At 39.0% G+C, this 23448-nt stretch overlaps 1 protein-coding gene across 1 annotated transcript in view; it reads left to right on the top strand.

The window, feature by feature from the left end:
* rtn4r (reticulon 4 receptor) overlaps positions 1-19454 on the top strand; it is a 70185-nt gene extending 50731 nt beyond the window's left edge. Inside the window, exon 2 of the mRNA XM_058375614.1 lies at positions 17368-19454. Within this exon, the coding sequence (XP_058231597.1) occupies positions 17368-18752 (1385 nt within the window). The 3' untranslated portion in view covers positions 18753-19454. The remainder of the gene's footprint in view (positions 1-17367) is intronic.
* Positions 19455-23448: the final 3994 nt, after the last annotated feature.

Below are 23448 nucleotides of genomic sequence, written 5' to 3'. Positions count from 1 at the left end.
TCTATCATAAACCTCATGGACTGCAGATTTACCTGTATCAGTCCTTATCTTATAAAGCAAAGCACTCTGTAGCTTCTCTGCTAGCAAGAAAGCTAAGCTCTCCCAGTGTTAACCACAGATGCAGAAAATAGTCTATCATTCGCGCTGGCCTTAATGTGTTTCGTAGCCTGTTCAGAGAGCTGAAAAGAGATAAAAGGAGTTTTTTTTTCAGGTCAATTTGTCTCCAGGGTGTTTACACATGCTAAAGAGAAAATGAGAAAAAAAGAGATCAGTGAGAAGCTGCCATGGAAGAACTGAGGTTGATGCACTGTGTGGGTTATATGTGCGTCGACTAAATCCTACGCAGATCCTCGTCTGGGGAAACCACTTAGGTCCTGAGAAACACTGATCGAGACCATATTTCCGGTTTATTTTAATCCCTCCACTCATTTTTGAGATTAGCATTTGTGTAAGATCCACTGATTCTATGTAGAGTCTAATTTGTGCTATAAGAAGAACACAGAACTCCCTCTACTCGCTCAGTGTCTGTACTTTCCCCCGTCTGACTTTTTTCATTAGTACAAAGCAGTAGCTTTCTTGAGGTGTAGAAGTTTAGTTACACAATCATTCTTCATGTCATTAACAATCCATTCCCTAAGTTTCACCCTTGTTTCAGTGACACCTGTAACACTGACACAATGACAGAATATGGTCCAAAGTACAGAGTTTACTGTATACACCAAATCGCTGGGGACCAGGATTGGTCAAAACACAAAATGGCAAACAAACAGTGACTGAATCCAAAAGCAGCAGTCTTCTGGTGATAGTGACCTCTGGTGGTCTGGAGTGGGATTGTCACTTACAAAGGGCCTTGCTCAAGGACTCACAGTGGCAGCTTGTCCATGCTGGGGCTTGAACCCTAATCATCTGATCAACAACCCAGAGTGTTAACCACATGAGCTTTCAGGTATCCTTGTCAGACCAGACACAACAAATAAACTTGCTAATTTCAAATGGCTTCCCTAGTTTCCAATATCAATAATGACTGATTCCAATTGATTGTATGCCATGTATCATAATGACCAAACATTGATTAATGTACATGTGGCATAACAATAAGCCATAGACACACAGAACCCCACTACAGATACTACATATCGTTATAGCTAGAATATCACATGTCGGTTTTGTTCCCTTGTCATTCATATCTGAGATCAAATTCAATGCTGCTGGTTTAGTAGTGATGACAACAACCTCAAAGCTTAGCTGATTCTCTCTCAGTGCTAACATGAGAGCTGACACCAACCTGACCATTGCTACAGCTCTAAATGTGTGTACTAGTGTTTCATGGTAAGAACCTGGAACTCAGAGAAGCGTATGAGATATCAGGTATCTGTTTGAGTGCTTGAGTTAAGGTAACGAATATATGGATGGGGCAAAGGTGGAATCTCATAGGAAAAGTGTGTACTAATATACACATCAATCCAGCCAAGAAATTCTTCAATTTGTAATATCATAAGTATTATGTAAACATAAGGTTATCCATATTCAGAATGATAGTCTGGAGCAAAGCTTTTCAAGTAAAAGATAACACACCTACACATACACACAGAATTTTATGTTAACTCAGAGTTAATGACAGACGATATTAGCGACATGTTATCCACTTTTGTGGCTAGTGTTTGAGAGTGCAGAACTGTTGAAGAAAAGCATGGCTTCCACAATCACCAACTTAAAGCACATGTCAATTCTGATTTAGTTTCCAAACCGCAGGATTGTGGAGAATGAGCTTGTTAATAGCTGAGCTTAGGAGTGATTTCTCACTCCTTATTGAGTTAAACCAAAACCCCAAGTAATTCTACATGCAAGGTAAAAGGATCTAACAGTTAAAGGAGCAGTGTGTAATACAGTGGAACCTCGGCAAACAAATTTATTTCATTCTGTAGGCGAGTTGTTAAGGCAACAATTTGTATTGCGCAACGAATTTTTCCACAAGAAACAATGTAAATGCACATCATCTGTTCCAGCCACCCAAAAATGTGACCCATATTACCAATACAAAACGTATGTCAACTGTATGGCTGCTTACAAAGAACTGACCCAAGCCAAGCATTCCATGTCAAGGGTCATCAGAAGAAGTCATGCCACCAAGCTTGGGCTAAAAATAGAAGAGACCACTCACATTACCAATCTGTCAACAAAAAAACACATGAAAAATCAAGGGGCAACGTTGATATTGTAGGTTGACTCTTTCAAAACACCTTTCACTGACAGGAAAAATATCTGTAAAATTTGTAATTGTAACTCCTACTGGATGTACACGCATACACGTACACTTAGCTGGCGTTTGGTTCGGTTTGTTTGTTTGCTGAAAATGCTTCGTATGCCCATGCACAATTCTTGCTAAATTTTCTTAAGGCGAAATTCTTAAGGCGAAAATTCATAAGGGAGTGCTTTCGTATGCCGAAGGTTCCACTATATTTAATACCCTCTGCTGGCAGTGAGGAGAACTGCAATTGTTATTCTAATAAACACAATCTCTTCCCTCTTCCTCAGCAGGGGGTGGAGCTAAATGGAAATCAGAGGAGGGGTCAGTATGACAAATTAGCGATTGTCTGTAAAGTATTTGGCTGATTTTTAATTTTTTTTATACTAGAATCTAATGCAGTGCCTTTACAAACATGATTCAGTTTACTAGATTAAAAATAGTGATCAGCGTGCAGAGTGTAAATGTGTCCGGTTGAATTAAAGTCAAAGGTTTCTGCTGGAAAATTGATACTAATACTCTTCTTTTTATATAAAGACTGTGACCAGGATGTGCCTCCTCTCCATTCAAAATATGGAGAAATTTCACACACACACACACACATAGAGAGAGAGAGAGAGAGAGAGAAAGAGATAGAGAGGGATCTCAGATATCTTTTTAGATGGCAGCTCTTGTAATATTATCGGCCACACGCTGACATTTACCTCTGATGATGTGCACCAGCAAGAGCAGGTCAGGTAGAAAATGATCCAGTAGCCTTTTTTTCCATTTTAGATCTGAGGAGCACATCATTTCAGGTCTGTAAACCTTCGCTCAAGCCAATCTGCGATACAATTCAATAAGCCGTAGTGTAATTCAGCTCCTGCAACACGAGACGTTTTCACGGCTTCAGGGACAGCACCGGTGTATGGAAAGACATATGAGGACTGTTTTAAAGACTTGAGAACAAAGCTGTCTAGCCCACAAGCCAACACACACACTCGAACACACACATACACACACACACACATGCATAAACACAGCAGCATCAGACCAGTAATTCAGCAGGAATGATGGAGAGGCTCTCAGATCATACAGCACTGAGTCATTACTAGCCATTTCCCTTTTATTCTGGGGTAATGCATTTTTCCACCCTCAAGGCTGGCAAACCCACCAACTCCAAATTGAATTTTATTGCTAATAAAAGCTCTGGGAAAATGGTGAGCGAAGCAGTTAGTCAGTCTAGCAGAATGGAAGGAACATCTTTTTAATCGTTTGGAAAACCGCATGATGGTTGCTTCGCAATTCAGGAGAACGACAAAGCAAGCTCATGTTAGCCTTTGACATGTGCACGGCTAAAGTTAGAAAATGTTGTACCATGAAATAATACCCTAAAATAGGACGGGGCTAATTCTGTATTTGACTTGATCTTGTATCCTGGAATTCCTGACCCGCTTGATTCAGAATTCCTGTAAAAGAACTCAGGATGGTCTTCTCACCTCTGAGTTCAGCAAGTGGCACCAATTCAACATGGCTGCTCACATCAGCATCAGCAGTAACCATAGCAGCACTTCTTACCCTTATGTGAGTTTTAATGTATATTCAATACAATTTATTTGTGTAACACTTTTAACAACGGACAATTGCTGCTTGTCTCAAAGCAGCTTCAAAGAAGTAGAGAAACATAGAAAACATGATGAAGTTTAAGGTTAAGGTACTATTTATCTCTAACATTTATCCTAATGAGGAAGCCTGAGGTGATGGTGGCAAGGAAAAACTCACTGAGGATATGAGGAAGAAACCATGAAAGGAACCATACTCAGAAAGGAACCTCATTCTCATTTAAGTGACATCAGACAGTAAATAATTTAAAGTTTCTTCAAACGTTTATATTCACAGGCAGTTGTGCAACCAAGAGTTCCTGAGGAACTAATAGGTCAGCGTAATTTCTGAGTTCATTATAGACTTAGCATTAGCTGTCGATCAGTTGACATATTCACTTGTTCAGTTTATAATACTGACTCTAGAGTTTACTGTCTTTGAGGATGAACATGACATGACCATGACTCTTCACTGCTAGCTGGCTAACTAAAGACCAATAAAGAGGCATCTATGCTTTTCGTCTACTAAAAAAATTACGAGCTCTGATTTCTGAGGTAAGACGAGACAACAAAAAAAAGTTTTTACTACTAATAACAACTATGTCATAGTTTTATCCATTTGCAGTAACATGTAATGTTGGGAAACTAACTTCCTGTTATCACTTACATTATAGCAGCTTTCCATCACTTCTCTTTTGCCTCACAATAGGGTGCTACAGACAATCAGAAAGACATGCTACAGACAATCAGAAAGCATTATCCCCTTCAGTCAAGACTTCCCCGTGTCTGAGAACCTACGGTTACTAAGCAGTTACACTTTATACTCCTTCTATAAAATATTAAATAAACTTCTCCTTACAGATATTTGAAAAAAATTCCAGCCTACAAGTTGCCGTGTAAGCCATTGCTATAGAAACAATATTGTGAAGCAGGAAGTACTCTCAGAGCTACGGAAAATTACACAAGACCTTCTGACCAATCTGACCATTTTCCTGTAACAGCATGTTTTCTTCCGTGTTTATTATGTATCATGTGGATGTTTTATTTCTAACTACAATCCAGAGCGAATTTTAGAATTTGCAATTAGCAGACTGGAGCAAGCAAATTGTTCATTAAATTAAATTGCAAATTATGTGATTAATTTTACAGGCTTTAATTGAAACATTCAGGAGTACGGTTCCAGTTCATGGCTTTAAGGTGATCCAGTATTTCTTTCCTCTCATGAGACATGGGAAGAAATCATCCAGCACTTTTGATGGCTCCTGCCGCGTTCACCTCGCCTTCTGTTTATGCTGTCGGCAGTATGTTACAGCACTCGGCATCATCCTCGAAGCATACGGAGGTGGTATAGCAACAACTAAAACCACACGTAGTCAAACACAACCTGTATTGTATTTACCAACGTGTTTTAGATTAGTCTGAAGATCTTATTTCTTGGATCTTGGATTTTCTCCAAGGAAACGGTCTGTTCATGACGTCCTCCTATTCCAGATTCTTTTCTTACTGTTTCTTAAATGTTGATAGCATTTGAGTGCAGCATGCACAGGTTAGCATCACCACTGAAATATTTATGAGGAAGGCAAAAAGTGCCTACGGTAGTCATGAAAACTTGATTCCCCAGTGGATGAACTATGCAGAGGGAGAAGACAAAGCTATAAACAGACATCGGATGTCAGGTTAAAATCGTAGCTTTGTAAAGATTTACAGGATGCTACGATTTTCTAAGAGATTAGGTTTGTGTAATATAGAGCTAAATGGGAGTAATTTCCCACGAGATGCTCTGGAAAAGTTGCGTAACTGAAAAAAAAAAAGTTCTCGACCACTTAATGAATATAATCAGAGTGGGAATGCAAAACAGCTGAAAATTACCAACAGCTGTCTACTTAATCGCTTATCAAAACTAATTCGAGGTTTTTATTCCTTTTACTTGGCTGATACGCGTTTTTTGTAAACTAAATTGGACAGATTTAAATCTAATTTAAATATATTGTTCACACACCATTTGATTTGATTCATTTGCATTGATTCGTTTGGTGTCAGATGCTTTTAGCTGAAGTGACTCACAAGTGAGGGGGAAAAAATTGCAATCGAAAAACAGATGAGCCGTTAAGATGAGAGTTAAGGGACTTGGTTAAAAAACACAACACAGGAATGGACAAATCATAAATTCATTAGCTCACCATCAGAGCAAGGAAAAGCTCATGTGTCTTGCACAATCCCATGGAAACACAGCTGGTCAGGCTAAAAAGTGGTAGCTAACGAAATGTCAGTTTGTTAAGTATGCAGAATTAACATGTTAGATGCATTAATACAGATGAAAATCAATGATTTTGTGATTATCATCATCATCTAATAAAGGTTCTAATGTAGCGAAACATTTTTTTTGTTTGTTTGTTTTGTTATTGTTTTGTTTTTGTGGCTAATTAGCTGTTACCTGTTTAGCTAGCATCGTTATTTATTATTTTACCATTAGGTGGCTGGTTTTGGTATTCTAGGACAATAATATGACTATTTCTTGTTTTTTTATTTCACTGTTTTCACATAGCTGCATGTTTTTGTGGTGATGGATTTGGAATAAGTAGAATTCGCTATAGAGTTCACTTAAACTCGAAATGTTTCTAACAGAAACATTCCAAAGCTATGGTTATTTAAGCTCTGATTAGAGGCGTGGCTTTAATTTGGGCAGTGATACTAAATTTCTAAGATTGCTTCATTTTGAATTAAGATTTTTTTGAGATGGACAAACTGAAGAACATTCCAGGGTGCTAGATTTCCATGACTCACTATCCAAGTATTTGAACTTGCCTGTACTTCCTTGAAATATTTTTACTCAGTGTGGTGTTTAGTCTGTGCTACAGTTTGATCCCCATCATCTAACGAGCCGTGTAGCCACAGCTCTTCCTCACCCCCTTCATCATAGGAGCTAAATATTGGCAGCTGACAGCTCCATTCTCTGGTGCTCGCCTACTTTGCGCTGCAGTTCATTGCAACGTGATACGCAGTTGTTTTAGCCCCTGGTGCTGAGTACAAGAAGACAGACGCCAGCATGAAGGGTTTTGCGGTCTATAGCCAGCATTGCAAATGATTCAGAGGAGATAATGCATTAAAATGCCATGCTCTCATTGTTTCTGAGTAAAGCACAGACACGATGTCATGGGTATCACCAGCATTATAACCAGAATGTCTTCGAAAAATGATGTGGGTGGATTTCATAGTGGATTTTGCAACAGTAGCAATTAAGAAATACATTTATATTGCTCATTGGATGAAGATTTTCAAGAGCCTGACTTAACAGATGTAGTACATTTTAAGCAGGGCTTGTTTTAACTTATGATATTAATAAGCACTGCAGTAGCTAATTGCATTGCAGGCTACATAATTTACAAACATACATATGCTCCATGCTGGTCCTAAAATCACTTGATCACACTAAACTGAATTAGTAAGCCTATTTGCTAATCCAATATCTCATTATGTTTGGCACCTACAGGAAGTCAATCTGCGGATTTTGGGAGGCTTCCAACATCTACCTTGACTTGTAGGGAAATTAATTCTTTATACAGTGATGAAAGTACCACATTTGGCACTCAGTTGAAGTGCCATTAAGAAAATGGGAAGCTCTGTGAGTTCTTACTGGTTTGATGGATATGGTGTGGATTATGCTATTTGCATATGTGATTTTGTATTTTGGCACGACTCCAGAGTTCACAGCTTCAGGGTCCAAATGTCAATACTGAGCTTAGGATACCGTCTGTCTGGAGAGTTGCATTTGCTCCCTGTGTTCAAGTGGGTTTTCATGGTCAGCCGTGATATATCACTCCTGGTGCAGAGATTGTAAAGAGCCTTGCTTAAGGGTCCAACAGTGGCAGTTTGGCAGTGCTGTAGCTTGAACCTCCAACCATCCAACAGGTAACCCAGAGCCTTAAACTCCTATTGTTTAGTTTCTGAGGTGGACCTGCAAAACAAAATCACACTTTAGTGTGAACAAGTGTGTGGATCATGGACTAGCACCACATCCAAGGTGGATTCCCATCTTGTGTCCACTGCCCTGGGACATACTCCAGATCCAACAAGTCTTTAATGAAGATGAATAATAGGCTGAAAGACAAAGCCTGGTGCAGAGTTACTATAAGGGGGTCAAACATTGTCCAGGCTGCTGGGGTCTCGACTCAGTGAGGGAAAGCAAATTCCATCGAATGCCCCTGGGACAGGTCTAAACCTTTGATAAATTGGTAGAGGAACAAAACAATGGTTAATGGGGGATGTGGTTGCTTATTGGTTAAGGTGTTGGACTACTGATTGGAAGGTTGGGAGTTGAATCCCAGCTCCACCAAGTTGCCACTGCTGGGCCCTTGAGCAAGGGCCAAAATTGCTCAGTTAAATAAAATGAGATAGAACATAAGTCGCTCTGGATAAGCATGTTTGCCAAATGCCAGAAATGTAAGTGTTAAAGGCCAATGGTAAGGCAGAAGTTGGGGTTCTGTGGGAAGGTTGTGAGTTTAAGTACCTAATCCCACACCTGCCAGAATCCAGACCTGCTGATCTATCACTTGCCTTGCATTGTCATCTTATTCACCAACAAATCTTTTTCAAATATTTTGATATTTCTCTCACCTATCCAAGCTCTATTTCAGAATCCTAGGCCTGCTTACAGGGAGGTGATCCCCTGCGCTGGAGCAAATATATTTATAAGGGCCTGCTGGGGCCCCATTTATAGGGCTTGTGCATTCTGGCTTGGATCTCTGACCTGCTAAATGATGAAAACTCTGCCCCAGATTCAGGTGTTTACCACAGGCTTTCAGCATTGTTTTCTTTCAGGATTTTAACTGCTTTTTGTACTACCTGGTTTCCTGTACAATCTTAACAAAAAGACCAATTTCCTCTGAGACCTTTTAGACCTCTGTGAGAAAAAAAACAACAAAACACAACAAAAATAATGTAGAGAGATCAAGTCCAACAGAAGCACAAGTGATAGCGTCTAGACTAGATGATTAGGACGCAGCATTTTCTTCACACGCATTACATTTTCCACTCATTACAAAATCAGTAGTTTGGAAAATACATGGGCCAATTCAATTTATTTCCATAAACTGTTATATCAGAGCAAGGCTTTTGTTAGCATGTATTAGAAATGTACAAGAAATGAGCAGCTAAATAAAAATAAAGAGTTATACAGTACACCATAAAAATTTGTATCACAAGATTCAGAGCTGGAAAATCAATGATTGTTGTGGTTTATTGTCTCATTGTGGCTTTTATTGTGTAAATGCAGTAATGTGTTATGGAACAAAGCGAGAAGTTTGCACTGTTCCTCAACTGGATCATTAGTGCTGGAGATGTTCTTATTTCTCACTATGGCAATGCCATTGTAGTGCTAGTAGGATTAATGCCTGTATGCCAAAGAACATGCTCCTGAAATCATTTTAGTTACACTCTCTCTCTCTCTCTCTCCAGCAATTTTGTCAATTTGTTTTTCACCATGTACTCAGATTATTGGTGTTTTTGTGTAATAGGGTGACTTCATGAGCAGCATGAAGGAACATTAAAGTGGGGGATGTGGTGGTTTAGTGAGGGATGTAGTAACTTAGTGGTTAAGGTGTTGGACTACTAATCAGAAGGTTGTGAGCTCAACTCCCAGGGCCACCAAGCTGCCACTGCTGGGCCCCGGAGCAAGGCCCTTAACCCTCAATTGCTCAGTTAAAAATGTAATTTGCTCCGGATGCCTCCAGAATCAAGACATAAACAGGACTATGGCCCCAAAAAAAGGAAGAATAAACTGTCATATTTTAGGTGGCAGCATGACTCATATAACAAATGGAGGGGAATCAATCATGCCTTTAGGCAGGAACCCTTGGCAAGGGCATATAAGCCAGAGTCTAAATGTAGCATGCATTCGCATAGTTATGATTTGTATCCTCTATTTGTGAAGCACATATTTGTGATTTGTTTTAATATGAGCACCCATGGCAGGAGTCTCTAGAGCTACGCTCTGTCTTTGCAATGCAGTTTCGTATGTCACTAAATCAGTTGCTTGACTTGGCAACAGCTCTTAGAACAGTTACTGCGTACAATAGACTCTGGCAGCAACAAATAGTTTCGAGACCAACCCTGAGGCAGTGAATGTCATTCGAGTTTGACTGATGACCAGCGCCCCGTGAGCCAGATGGCAAATCCAGCTTGAAGTTACACAAATAATGCTACTATTCATGTCAGGTTTATAACCAATGCCATCTTTATTTGTCATGTTTTGTACCCTGCATTCTCTATATCTGTTAATTTTTGCATACACAGACGCAGGAGGAGTCTGGACTAACGGGAGAATTTGACATCCTAGAGAACGTACCCCCTTCATGACCATATCACTGCATTTCATTCAGTTGCCATTTGCAGTTCCAGGAAGTTTGCTTCATTCGATTATATAAGAAACCGTGCACAGTATTTATCTTTACCTTCACACTCTGCCTACATGAGTGACATTTCCAATCCTTTCTTCGGTCAGATTCAGGGCATCCCTTGTGTCCACTGTGGCATTTACTTTACAAGTATTTAGAGCACACGTGCACGTGTTTTATCCCCCACCCCCTGGTTATTTTGATTCTCTATGAACCGTGAGTCTCTGTTATTCATGAGCCATCTGCTTGGCTGGTACAATAAGGGACAGCAGGCAGAAATAAACGCTCGCAGAGTCACTTGTTTTGCTTCTCAGTGCTAGTAGGATTAACGTCTGTATGCCAAAGAACATGCTCCTGAAATCATTTTAGTTACTCTCTCTCTCTCTCTCTCTCACTCTCTCTCTCTGTGTGTCTCCGAATTATTAACCCCTTTCTTTCATCCAGTCCACAAAGACAATTCATCGATATAAAAATTATGAGATCTCAAAAAAAAGCAATCTGAAGCTGTACTAACTGCTCAAACGGAAATCTCTCTGAAGTAAATTCAACAGAAGGTTATTTACTCTTTAGTTCCTACTGTGTCTCGTTTGCATCCGTCTGAATCCCCCCTCGTTCTTTTTCTCAGCAATCAACTCGGGTACATGTGCACAAATAAGATGCATGAGGTGATGCTTTCATTTTTCTATCAGCAGAGAAATACATATCTGGGTAATTAAATCAGCGGGATAAATTATATTTACACATTCAAAATCACGATCGTAATTTTATTTTTGGGGGGGGCAGTTTGGGGGGGGGATTAAGTACTTTGTCTTTCTACTGGAATAATGGAAACCTTGCTCACAATGGTTCATGATTCTAATTTGTGTATTTGCGACTTACTTTCCGATCCCAAAATTAAGCCCGAGCCTCAATTATGGGGAGACTGTAGATTTGTAACTAAAAGAAAATTTTTTATGAAGAAATAATAATAATTAGATAGATAGATAGATAGATAGATAGATAGATAGATAGATAGATAGATAGATAGATAGATAGATAGATAGATAGATAGATAGATAGATAGTAAAAATAAATAAATAAGTAAATAACTTACAAACAAATAAACCAACAGACACAGTTAGATATACATGCAGGCTGGCAGAAAGACAGACAGACAGACAGACAGACAGGCAGATAGATAGATAGATAGATAGATAGATAGATAGATAGATAGATAGATAGATAGATAGATAGATAGATAGATAGATAGATAGATAGATAGATAGGGTGATGTGAGGTTATAGAGGTTTATTTAACACCACAGAGTCTAAGTCAGTTCATGTTCTAACACCATCTTGTCTTGTGTTAATTTAGCGTTAATTTTTTCACATGTCGAATTTCGGAGGTGCAACTCCTCTGCGATGTAGCTGCTGACGGCTTTAACACTCAAAGCGTCAAATCAACAGTGCTGGTGTTCAGACATGCTAATTTTAAACTCTCAGCCCTTGTCTTGTATGCTCACAAGTGTGAAAGAAATATATAGTGAGATCTGGTTATTCAGCGATTATGTGTGTGTGTGTGTGTGTGTGTGTGTGTGTGTAATGTATTCGGTGCTATTGTCACCATAACTACAGAAACACCAAACACTGGATAAGAACCAGAGAGTGTTTGAGTGGGCAAGACTGAAGAAGTGAAATAAAGTTTTGTGATCTTCATGTGGATTTGAGAAAAGGTTCAGGACATATGGACTTAAGGTTATGCTTAAACTTTAAGATGTTAAGTTATTAACTGTAATGATGCCTTATAAATTTAAAGTATGTGGTATTTTAGTTATATGGGTTTAATATATAATGTTTGGGTCATATTTCATTATATAGATTAAAGATATCGTTATATAATTCACCATATAGTTGAACATGAAACCTTTGCTGTATGGGTTCAGAGCCAAGCTTTATGTTCTGCATTATCTTCATCTGGTGTTATGGTCATCATGGTTTTATGCTTTTATGGTCAGATTTTACAACATGATAATTAGACTTCATATGTTCAAGTCTTATTGATTAAATATAATATTGGCTCATATAGTTTTAAGATGAGATTATATGGTGAACTGGCTTTAACATGATAGCATGTTTATATTACTTAATGCTCACATGGCTTTAACATAAAGCTTGGGTCATAAGCCTTTATGGTCATGTAGATTAAATGTAGCAGTAGAATTTTCTGGTCATACGGCTTTATGGAATCAACATTTGGGTCATGTGACCTAAATTATATTTTAACAAGGCATATGAAATACTGGTTAAAAAATTTCAGATTATATCACTTTATGTCCAAGTGGATTTATATAACATTTAGGCCACATGACTTCCCAGACACATAGTTATTATTTTGTAAGATTTTAATAATTTCCACCCCATTCATGAAGCACCGCCTCCCAGCATCTATAGTGGCCCATAGAGTGGCTTTAAAATGATTGACAGGAGGCACGTCCTGCATTCAGGACCAGAATATAATTTTTGTAACAGGTTTTCCCACCCTCTTAATCCACATGTGCTTTAAGCTGATACACATGCTTTAGATTTGATCATGTTATAGCTTGGTGGCACAACTTCCTGTGAGGAGCCTTGACACAGAATGCTTGGCTTGGGTCAGTTCTTTGTTAGCAGCCATACAGTTTACATACGCTTCATATTGGTAATATTGGTCATATTTCTGGGCGGCTGGAACAGAGTATCTGCATTTACATTATTTTATAGGAAAATTCGTTTTGCAATACAAATTTTCGCCTTAAGAACTTGCCTCCAGGAGGAATTAAATTCGCATGCAGAGTTTCCGCTGTAATTCTACACTGTTGACAGAGATGTTAGAGATCTGACTAGTTGTAACTAGGATAACCCATTAATGTTCGAGCTCTATTAGACTTTCCATTAGAAGCAATCAACCTCAGCGGTTTCTCAGTTCTCTACATTTTAGCCCATTATGCCTCATCTGCAAGCCTTTATTCATTCCAAACATGATCAATAACTCCCAGAGTCCCGCAGGACATGTATTGTCCCCCTTTCAACATGCCTCCGGTGGCACCAGGACAATATCGGTTAGGAAATGGGCAGGCCATGTTGCAGTGCTCGTGAGGAGGAGATAAACTTGGAAACGTCTCTGTATTCACCCCGCGCTCTGCAGGGACACATGCAAATGAACACGGCGGCAAGGATTGCCACACTTCACTGCTCAAAGTCAACAAGATCCCTCCCTCCCTCTTATTCTATCCCTCTCCCCTTCTGCACTCACAGTTATCTCAAGTGCCTGCTCTGTAGTGCTCCTCTTTTTTGTTGTCCTCACAAATAATTTAATTAGATGCAAGAGAAGTGTTTTTGATTTTTTTTTTTTTTCCATCCTGGTTCATCTGTGGTGTGTTAGATGTATCTTTGATTTTTTTTTTTTTTATCAGGATGAGTGTTTTTTTTTGCACATATATATATGTAGAGAGAGAGACAGAGAAAGAAAGAAAGAGAGAACATCGATCAATGCGTTTCATGCAAAGCCGAGTGCCGAGTGCAGCTTTCCCTGTAATGAGTCAGAGAGGTCCTCGTCATGCTAAGAGGCATCCTAATATTCTTGTCACTCGAGAATACTGCCTCACTCTTCCGCAGTGTCAAATCCACGAGCTGTAGAATTTTAAAAAAAGAAAGAAAGAAAGAAACCGTGTCATTATGCATCGTGCTTTCTGTAATTAGAGAAATATTTGAAAGGCAATTCAAAGCAGCTTTTTCAGAACCAGACAACTCTCAAGGATGTTATTCTATACAGTGATTACATTATTACATGCATTAATGTTTAAAGGCTGTCGAGCTATTCCGAGTTAGAGCTGCTAGTTGATTGGTGGTGTGAAAAAAGGAGTTGACTAGTTGCCTTTTCCATAAGGTAAAGCAAAATATGTTTCAGGAAATATTTAGGGTGTTTTATCTGTGCAGCAAAGAACATAATCCACCAATTAGTCATATTATACCAATTCCTGACTTCCTGACTGATACTTGAAAAGCTGAAGGTATTGATTCCGATGCTGAGACCATGGCAGGGAATTAAGCCTCTTTAAAGCTTAAATAATATCTACAACAGTGTCTGAGAGGTTTTTCCACCATGTTCAATAAAAACATGCGAAAATGAGTCTGGATCGGCTCCGTCAAGCCGCCTTGTGCGTCTGATCTAACTCTCATCTAGCTGAGTGAGACTGGATACTGGTGTGAAACCCTAGGCTCCAACAACGGAAGAGAAAGGATAAAAGTCAGTAGATGGAGCTGGATTACTTTCAGAATTTACACTGATTCTTATAGACTCACCAATTGTTCCATTTTAACTCGTTTTTATCATCGTTCTTCCTCCATTTCTCTTCAAATCTCACTAACGTGCTAGTATGTGCTCTGGTTAGCTCAGGCCTTTACCCCAAAGGGTGAAATTAACTTTTACTTATTTAGCAGATGCTTTTTTCCATGTTTTAGTTGTATGTGTCGCTGTGTATATTATGTTGTGTTTATCATGAACAGTCACCCATTTTTCTCTTGTGCTAAGGAGGGTCATAGTAAATGATATAAGCGATTCAGCGCCATTCAATGACTTTTGTGTACAAAGCAATTTGAAATGATGCACTTTTAATTCTTTCATAAAGCAGGTTTGATATTTAGTTTACGTGTTAATTAATATATTAACTAACAAATGTGTACTAACGTACTTGAGGAACGTACTTGAGGTGGTCGTTATTTATTCATGTATGAATACATAAGATAAGCTCTTCATTAGTTTATTATTAGCACCGTGGAACCTCAGCATATGTATTTCGTCATTAATTTGTTCTGGAGTTCTTAAGGCAAAAATTTTATTGCGGAACTTATTGGGAATTTCCCATAAGAAATAATGTAAATGCAGATAATCCATTCCAGGCACCCAAAATTATTACCAATATGACCAATACGAAGTGTATAAACTGTATTGTTGCTTACAAAGTACTGGCCCAAGCCAAGCCTTCCATGTCAAGGCTCCTTACAGGAAGTCGTGCCACCAAACTTGGGCTAAAACTAGCCCAATGCCACCCATGCCACCGATCTGTCAACAAAACAATGCACGAAAAAACAACTAGCTTTTGAACACAAGCTGAAGGCAATGTTGGTGACGCCAAACAGCTTTCGCTGACTGAAAAAAAATTGGTAAAAATTGTAAACTCGCTTTGGTTGGCTTGGCTTTCCACTGACGCAAACAAGTTTTAAACAGCTCCCAGTTTGGTTTGGCTCAGTTCATTCGTATGCCAAAGATGCTTCGTATACCGATGCAAATTTCTTGCAAAATTTCAATTCTTAAGCCAAAAATTCGTAAAGGAGGGCATTCATTTGTTGAGGTTCCTCTGTATTGTCTTATTAGTATTAATTCAGCTTTTTGGCCATTAATTGAGAATTGGTTTCATCAACTCCAAAATATTTTCATGTACACTTAGCTTGCTTTCTTAACCGTCTCACTATTTTCAACTTACAGTGCCAACTAGTGAACATATTAGCTGACTTTTCTATACAACCTTGGTTCTGAATATGAAAGATGAGGGTGAAAGTAGAAAGGATGTGATGCCGATCAGAGAAGATAGAAGTGGATAGGAGGAAAACAGAATGTAATACAAAAGAACATGTGGCTGATGTCGATCAAATGGCCTTTTAATATCAAGGGTGGCTAACCATAAAGGGTATGGATATATGACCATCCAGCAGACCAGACGGTGCTTTAAAATAATTGGAGGACAGTAGATGACATTTCAAGAAACTCCATTAAAACTAACTAGATGAAAGGCAAAAGAGGCTGCATGCAGGTTAGCACAAGCAGCTAAGGCAAAGAGAAAAGGGAGTTGAAAGCAAATCTTGGCTATGCTTTGTGTAAGGTTGTGCATAGTCTGCTAATGACTAGCGGATAAAAAAGGCAGGCCTGATGGATTCATGAAGCCTAACGCAGAACAGCCTGGCAATAGAATATTTTTATCCTCTGCGAAGCAGAAAGAGTGAAAGTCTGACAGCTTTTCGGCAGTAGAGGCTGATGGGAGAGGGGATGAGGGAGAGAAAGAGGGAAAAAGAGAAGACAGGTTTTGAGGGAAAGTGTAGCACAGGATTGCTGTCAAGCCTCAAGCAAGCTCCATTTAACAAGCCGCAGGATGGAGGGACAGACACATAGATGAGCTGAGGGCTGGCAAGATGCTAGAAACATAGCCATGCTTCTATCTCTATTCAGCACATTGTACTTTTCTGCCCATTAGCTGATATGAAGGAAAATCTGGATGTAATAGAATAGAAAAAATGTATTTTCATGGCATTTAAAGCAAATGTTCATATTACTTAAAATTCCAGATTAATGTGTTGCCTGATGGAACCTACAGAATATGCTGGTTACCTAGCATCTAACCCCAACTTCTATTAAATAAATTACAAAGATTATAAGGTCTCAGGCCATCTTATCTTAATACAACACTCCAAAACTTCAACATGATCAAGGGACTTATATCTAACCTCCCCCTGACCGATCCAGCCACAAAGTCATGAAGAGACTCGTCAAAGCACTTGACATTCTTTAGACAGACTAAAAGGTCAACTCTTCTGTCATGCAGGAATCTGATTAGTTCCACCACTCCTGTTAGTGCCAGCTAATTTTGTGGCAGGCCCACTTCCTTGTTTAATTTATCAGCATTCCCAATTGCCTGGGTCCTCATGCTTTCACTGGCTGATAGATGGAATTGGTGCCATGATGAAGATATCCGCTGGTAGTGCTTTTTTAACTGGAACGCTACAGCTGGCAATTTTGAAGGTGTTGTGCTATGAAGCAGATAATTGTAACAAATTTGATGGCTGTTACCAAATCCAAATCAGAATTGTTGCTTGGAGTGGTCTGGATAAACAGGCAAATGTAGAGGGGAGGATGATTTGAACATTTTCATAACAATAATAATCCTATTGTCTTTTCTGGAATTGGTTTACAAAAAGGTTTTTAAAGAGCTTTTCAGCAGATTGCTTGACACCCTAGTAGTGTCCCATCAGGAAGCTTAACCATGCAAAGAACCTTTCATGTATGTTAAAAAGGTACACAAATATGAACTGAAACCAAATATGCCCAGACTGACCCATACTTCTCTGTCCTCTTTCTACAGGAGGCCGACTCTTCTGCCTGGTGCTATGGCTGAATGTTGTGCCAGTATTGAATGGCTGCCCAGCAAAGTGTGTGTGCTACAGTGAGCCGAGACCAACCATGGCCTGTCAGCAGCAAGGCCTGTTCTCTATTCCTACCGAAATCCCTGTCCGTAGCCAGCGGATATTCCTCCAGAGCAACAAACTCACAGTGGTCCGTTCCACCAGCTTTAGCTCCGTGCATAACCTCACCGTCCTCTGGATGTATTCCAACAACATCAGCCACATTGAGTCTGGGGCCTTCTATGGCCTGGAGAGACTGGAAGAGCTGGATATCGGTGACAACAGTAACCTTCGGATCATCAGTCCCTCTGCCTTTCGAGGTCTGACCAAGCTGCATACTTTACACCTGCACAGATGTGGACTGTCTGAACTTCCTATTGGGGTGTTTCGCGGACTCTACTCACTTCAGTACCTGTATTTGCAGGACAACAATCTGCTAGCCCTGCACGATGACACTTTTGTGGATCTGGCCAACCTTACCTACCTGTTCCTGCACAACAACAAGATCAAGGTGGTGACGGACCACATGTTAAGAGGGTTGATCCACCTTGACCGCTTGCTCCTGCATCAAAACCGTATCATTCATGTACAGCAGCGAGCTTTTAACGACCTCGGGAAGCTCACTACCTTGTTTCTGTTTTTCAACAATCTCACTATGTTGAGTGGTGAAACGATGGAACCATTGGTATCACTTCAGTATTTACGTCTCAATGGGAACCAGTGGATTTGTGACTGCCGAGCTAGGCCTCTGTGGGATTGGTTCAAACGCTTCAAAGGTTCCAGCTCTGATCTTGAATGCCACCTTCCAGTCACTCTAGTGGGGAAGGACCTGAAACGACTTAAAAGCAATGACCTGGAAGGATGTATCGAGACCAATCCTCACTCTGGAAAGTTCCTGTCCTTTGACGACCCCATGGGGGAGAGTATTCCAAGATGCTGCCTTTCAGATAACGACAAATCCTCCATCATTTCCAGCAAGACCCTACCTGACCCCTCATCCTATAACAGCCGCCAAATCACAAACAACCCCCAGAAGGAGAAGGAGAACATTTCGAAGACGAAGGTCCTAGAAACAGAACGGTTAAAGAACGACACTCGCAGCAAGCAAGGAGTAAGTCTCAATGATGGGCCATTGGCAACCCTTTCCAACAACCTAGATCAGTCCCTGGACAAACTCAACCCAGACCTGTTGGATATGGAACCCTCAACAGCACCTAAAAGGAAAAAAAAGTGCTCCAAAAAGCCCAAATCAGATCAGTCATGTCTGAAGGGCCATGGATCTACTCTTAGAGCATTGGGCCTTCTCTTTTTTCCCATGTTCTGGTTGTCCTTAACCATGTCTTAGTTTAAAGAGGACCAAATTCTCGGATCAGTCTTGCTCATGACAATGGCACAAAAAATACCTTTGGTAACCTAGAGTTACAGACAGAGACTGTAGAATGGGTTGCGAGGTTAACCTGCACGGTTGAGAATGAACAAAATATAAAGCTAAAGACACATTTAAAGAAATGGATGCCTTTACAAAACCCATATGATTTAATGTATATAAAAACTCAGTGCCCAAATGTTTGTTCTATGTAAACTTTAAATGTGCCGTGTTTAAGCAACACCGCAGAGAGAGTCCTCTTCCCCTTTACCCGCAAAAGCTTACACTGACCAGAAAGTGACTACCGAAAACACACTTAAAAAAATCCTAAAAAAAAAGAAAGATCTTTAAACAAAACCAGAGAGCCGAAAGCACACAAGAATGTTGAAGGTGCGAGACGAAGATTTCCGTTGCCAGTGTTATTCTTCAAAGAGTGATACATTTGTTCAATACTGTTATGTTTTTTATGTTTATAAGTATTTCTGTAAAGATAAAAAATGTTTATTTCTCCCTAAAACATGCAGCATTCTGTCTGCGTCACAACATGATTTTTACAGGTGGCGACCGTCAACGGAATGCTGTCTATCTGTTCACTGAGATTGCGATGGAATTATAGATATGCATTTTATTTTACTGGTGTACAAGCATAAATATATTACAAATAAAATATCTCATTTTGTATAGCGGCTTTTTTATTATGCAACCTGTCATTGCAATTTTTACCTGCTGTCCAGCAGAAGTAAAGAATGACGATGCATAAAGGTGTCATTAGAAGCCTGTATGATCAAATCAGCAAGCCATGACAGGCAAAAACAGATCCATCTTCAAGGAAGTGAGAGGTTGAAGAACAAATGTTCAATTTTATGTGGTTCATTAATGTCTAGAATCAGGTTCATTAAAGGGAACGAACAGAACTGGTAATGAAGTCATATAAAAGTAATGTGATGGAATAGGAAAATAATCAGTGATGAGGTGGCGTGATATTGCCCACTGAGAAGCGGAGTTCTGTGACCACTTTAGAGTCCTAGAGTTTTATTACACAACCTCCAATGAATTTGATAATTTTTTTTATTCCTAAGTTTTGGAACACAAAGAGTTCCTATTTTCACTCAAAACTTTGTTCAAAGATCTTTGCAAAATCTGCATCCTGAAACTGGAGTCTCCTTCCATAACTCTTAACCCTTTTTTACCAGTACACTTTTATATTTTCAATCAGTTTAAACAAACAAATTATTTTCTGGCACTGAGTCTGATATAAAATGAGTCAGGACTTTGTGTGTTTTTCCCTCTGTTGGATAACTTTACACAGAATTTTACTGATTGAAGATAAACACCTTTAAATTTTGGACACTTTTTAGATGAACAAGCACTTGGGGCATCTCAGAGAGCAGAATTGTGTTTGATATCATGGTTTACTTTGAAGATAGAAACATCTGTGTGGAAAAATGAACTGTTTTGGGGTTTTTGGAGCCTTTTTACAAATATATTGCCCCTAGAAAAACAGAAAAATTGTGTCTACTTTCATATGAGAATCATATTAAGCACCACTGTGGAGTAACATGACAAAGACATTCAATGCTGAATAAGAAAACAAAACAGTACACATTTATATGTCTGCTCTCCAAGCTATGTAAGCTGTTACTGTGGAAATGATAACATAGAATGAATTCATATAAACCTAACAATCACGGTACAGCCAGAATTCCTTTCAGCTCCTTTCAGACTGATCAAGAAACGTAATCCACACTTTCCGATTCGAGAGTTCATCAGTGCAGTGTTATAATTAGCATGTCGATAATGACAAGCAACATGCCTTTAATTTCAAGCAACTCTCTGAGGTCTGTATGTTGAATTACTACACAAAAGTGCTCTATTCTGTCTATTAAGAGCAGCAGTGCCTATAGGTCCTCATTTCTAACTATCCACTGGCCAGAATCTAATTGAACTAATTAGCTTCTCTTTTCTGCTAATTAATTGAGCTCTTTGGTTATAAAAAGGTTGGAACACACTCGAGACCTCCAGCGAGTACCTAGACGTGAGGATGTCGGCTCTTTAACGCTGAAGTAAATGAAGAACCTCCATTTCCTCCAAGCAAAATTGCTTGCACCTGGCACTCCAGGTCTTAAATAACCGTAATTACGACATTTATGTGAATTTATTTAGCATTATTTAGCACACATCATTTCCTAGCATGCATAATGTTCAGCGTTCTTCATTTTTGAGTCATTCTCTCAGCATGATATTACTAGTTATTGCATTTTCCAGAGACGTTATATTCAAGTGGACATTGGAGAGTTCATTTAATCAACAGAATTTCTACATGATCAATTAAAGGAGTGATGCATGTGTCAGAATTCCCACACATTAACACTTTCTGTTTTTGATCTCTTTCTCTCCTGATGCTTAAGAAAATAATGTGTCCAATTCAAACACATGGCAATTCAGTATAAATTCATTTTAAACTTTTCAAAATGGTGGTTTCAAAAGTATTGGCACTCCACAGTTATTGGGACTCGTTTCTCAATGCTTTTGTTGGTTCTATCTTTTCCTTATTGAACAGAATAGACTTTTCCACCAGTAATTTCCTTCTGCTTTAAGTCAGATCACTGCTAAAGTGTTAATTATGCACACTTTGTTCTAGCCCTGTGGTGTGAATTTAACAATTCAAACATTTCCAAACAGCATGTTTCTCATGTTAGAATTTAATTAAACATTGCTGTGTCCCTGATACTTGCAGGAAAAATATTATTTCCACACGTTTTATTTCCCTTAAAATCCCCCTCTTAAAACATTACTTCATCATTCCAAGAAATTTTTTTAAAGGCCATCTGGTAGTTTAGGAAATTTTTTGGATTTTTTTTGGAACATTAGACGACCACAAACATCACTTAATCCTCAATAACGCTCTAATTCTTTTGTTTGTCTTTTTGCAATTTTGCCACACTTGTTATTTTCCCCAGTTTGGATTGAGATTCGGTCTCCAACATGAACGTCTTCATAAGCCGATGTACACACAGAAAACACACTGCGACGGCCTGGGCTCTTCTCCTCTCCACTCCCTGAAACAGATGGCGTGCCTTGCTGTGATATGCTCATTGTTTGCGGATGATGACCCACTGCTTTGTCAAATCTGGCCATGGCTCAAATCCCTGTCCTCCACATTTCGCTATTTCTGCTCGTCCTGTTTCGTGGGATTCTGTCTAGAGACGGAGCAGCAGTTCTTAGACGCCTGGAGAGGTTTAGCCAGAAATCTCATTGCTTAATTAGCATCATCAGCTCTAATCACTGACATTTCTAAAATGGCACAATGCAAGAAATGTATAAATATGGTAATCATGTCTAGCTTTAAATCAGATCATGGACTCAGACATGAAGTACATTAAAAACACTTTATAAAACAATGCAAGAGAGTTTATAACATTCAAAATCTACAAATTGTTCAAAACTCAAAATTGACCAAAATCATATTTATTGAGTCTGATACCAAGACTGAGACCAAGTCCAAGCAAAAAATGATGTTACAGTGGAACCTAGGCATATGAATGCCCTCCCTTATGAATTTTCACCTTAAGAATTAAAATTTTGCAAGAAATTTGCATCCCATACAAAGCATTTTCAGCATACGAACGAAACGAACTGAACCGAGCGCCACCAAAGTTGTGTGTACATCCGGGAGCCATTCAAAATTTTGTGTCAGTGGAAAGGCAAGCGAAGCCAACCAAAGCGAGTTTATGAATTTTGCAAATTTTTTCTCAGTCAGCGAAAGCTGTTTTGAAAGAGTCAACCCATGATACCATGAACGACTGCCTTTCGCATGCGTTTGAAAGCTACATGATTTTTGCATGTTTCTTTGTTGACAGATTGATGGCATGGGTGCCTGTTCTATTTTTAGCCCAAGCTTGGTGGCATGACTTCCTGTGAGGACCCTTGACATGGAATGCTTGCAAGAATATGATTATAGTGTTGGAAATTGGTAATATTTTTGGGTTGCTGGAACGGATTATCTGCATTTACATTATTTCTTATGGGAAAATTAATTTCTCAATACAAATTTTTGCCTTAAGAACTCGCCCCCACAACCAAATAAATTTGTATGCCATAGTTCCACTGTGTGTCCAAGGCAAATCCAAGTCAATACAGAAAACCTCTGAAGCCCAAACTACAGACAGGTCTAAAAGCCTTAATGTCACATGACTTCCTGAATTTTATGTGTAACAAATTAGAACAAAGGGGTAATGGGCTAAAAGTGAATCAGTCAATTGATTATGCAGGATATACAGTAGACTGGGAAAGCTCAAAGATCATACAGGCAACAGAATTAATAAATAAATGTCTAACCAAGTAAAATACAAACAGTATTATAATTGTAAATAATTACAGAATTCTCGCTGAGCTGATCTCACATACAGTATAAAGCATCCTTTACCTCATCCTTTGTGCATATTTCAAATAAATAGCATTAAACATTAATAAAACCTCTGTACCTCTTTGGATTTTGTCTAATCCTGCCAACTATAACTACACTTTAGCTTGAGATATAATCATTAAAACATAAATATTTAAAGGCAATCCTTGAAACGTCCTTTTCCACGAGTCATCCATTATAGGTTATAAAAAATGCACATTTTAGTTCCTTAACCCTGTTACCTGAACACATTCACCCTGTGATATATAC

This window comes from Hemibagrus wyckioides, linkage group LG22 (assembly GCF_019097595.1).
Source record: "Hemibagrus wyckioides isolate EC202008001 linkage group LG22, SWU_Hwy_1.0, whole genome shotgun sequence".
NCBI lineage: Eukaryota > Metazoa > Chordata > Actinopteri > Siluriformes > Bagridae > Hemibagrus > Hemibagrus wyckioides.
The sequence above is the reverse complement of the archived record's forward strand: the minus strand, read 5'-3'. Positions and strand labels throughout refer to the sequence as shown.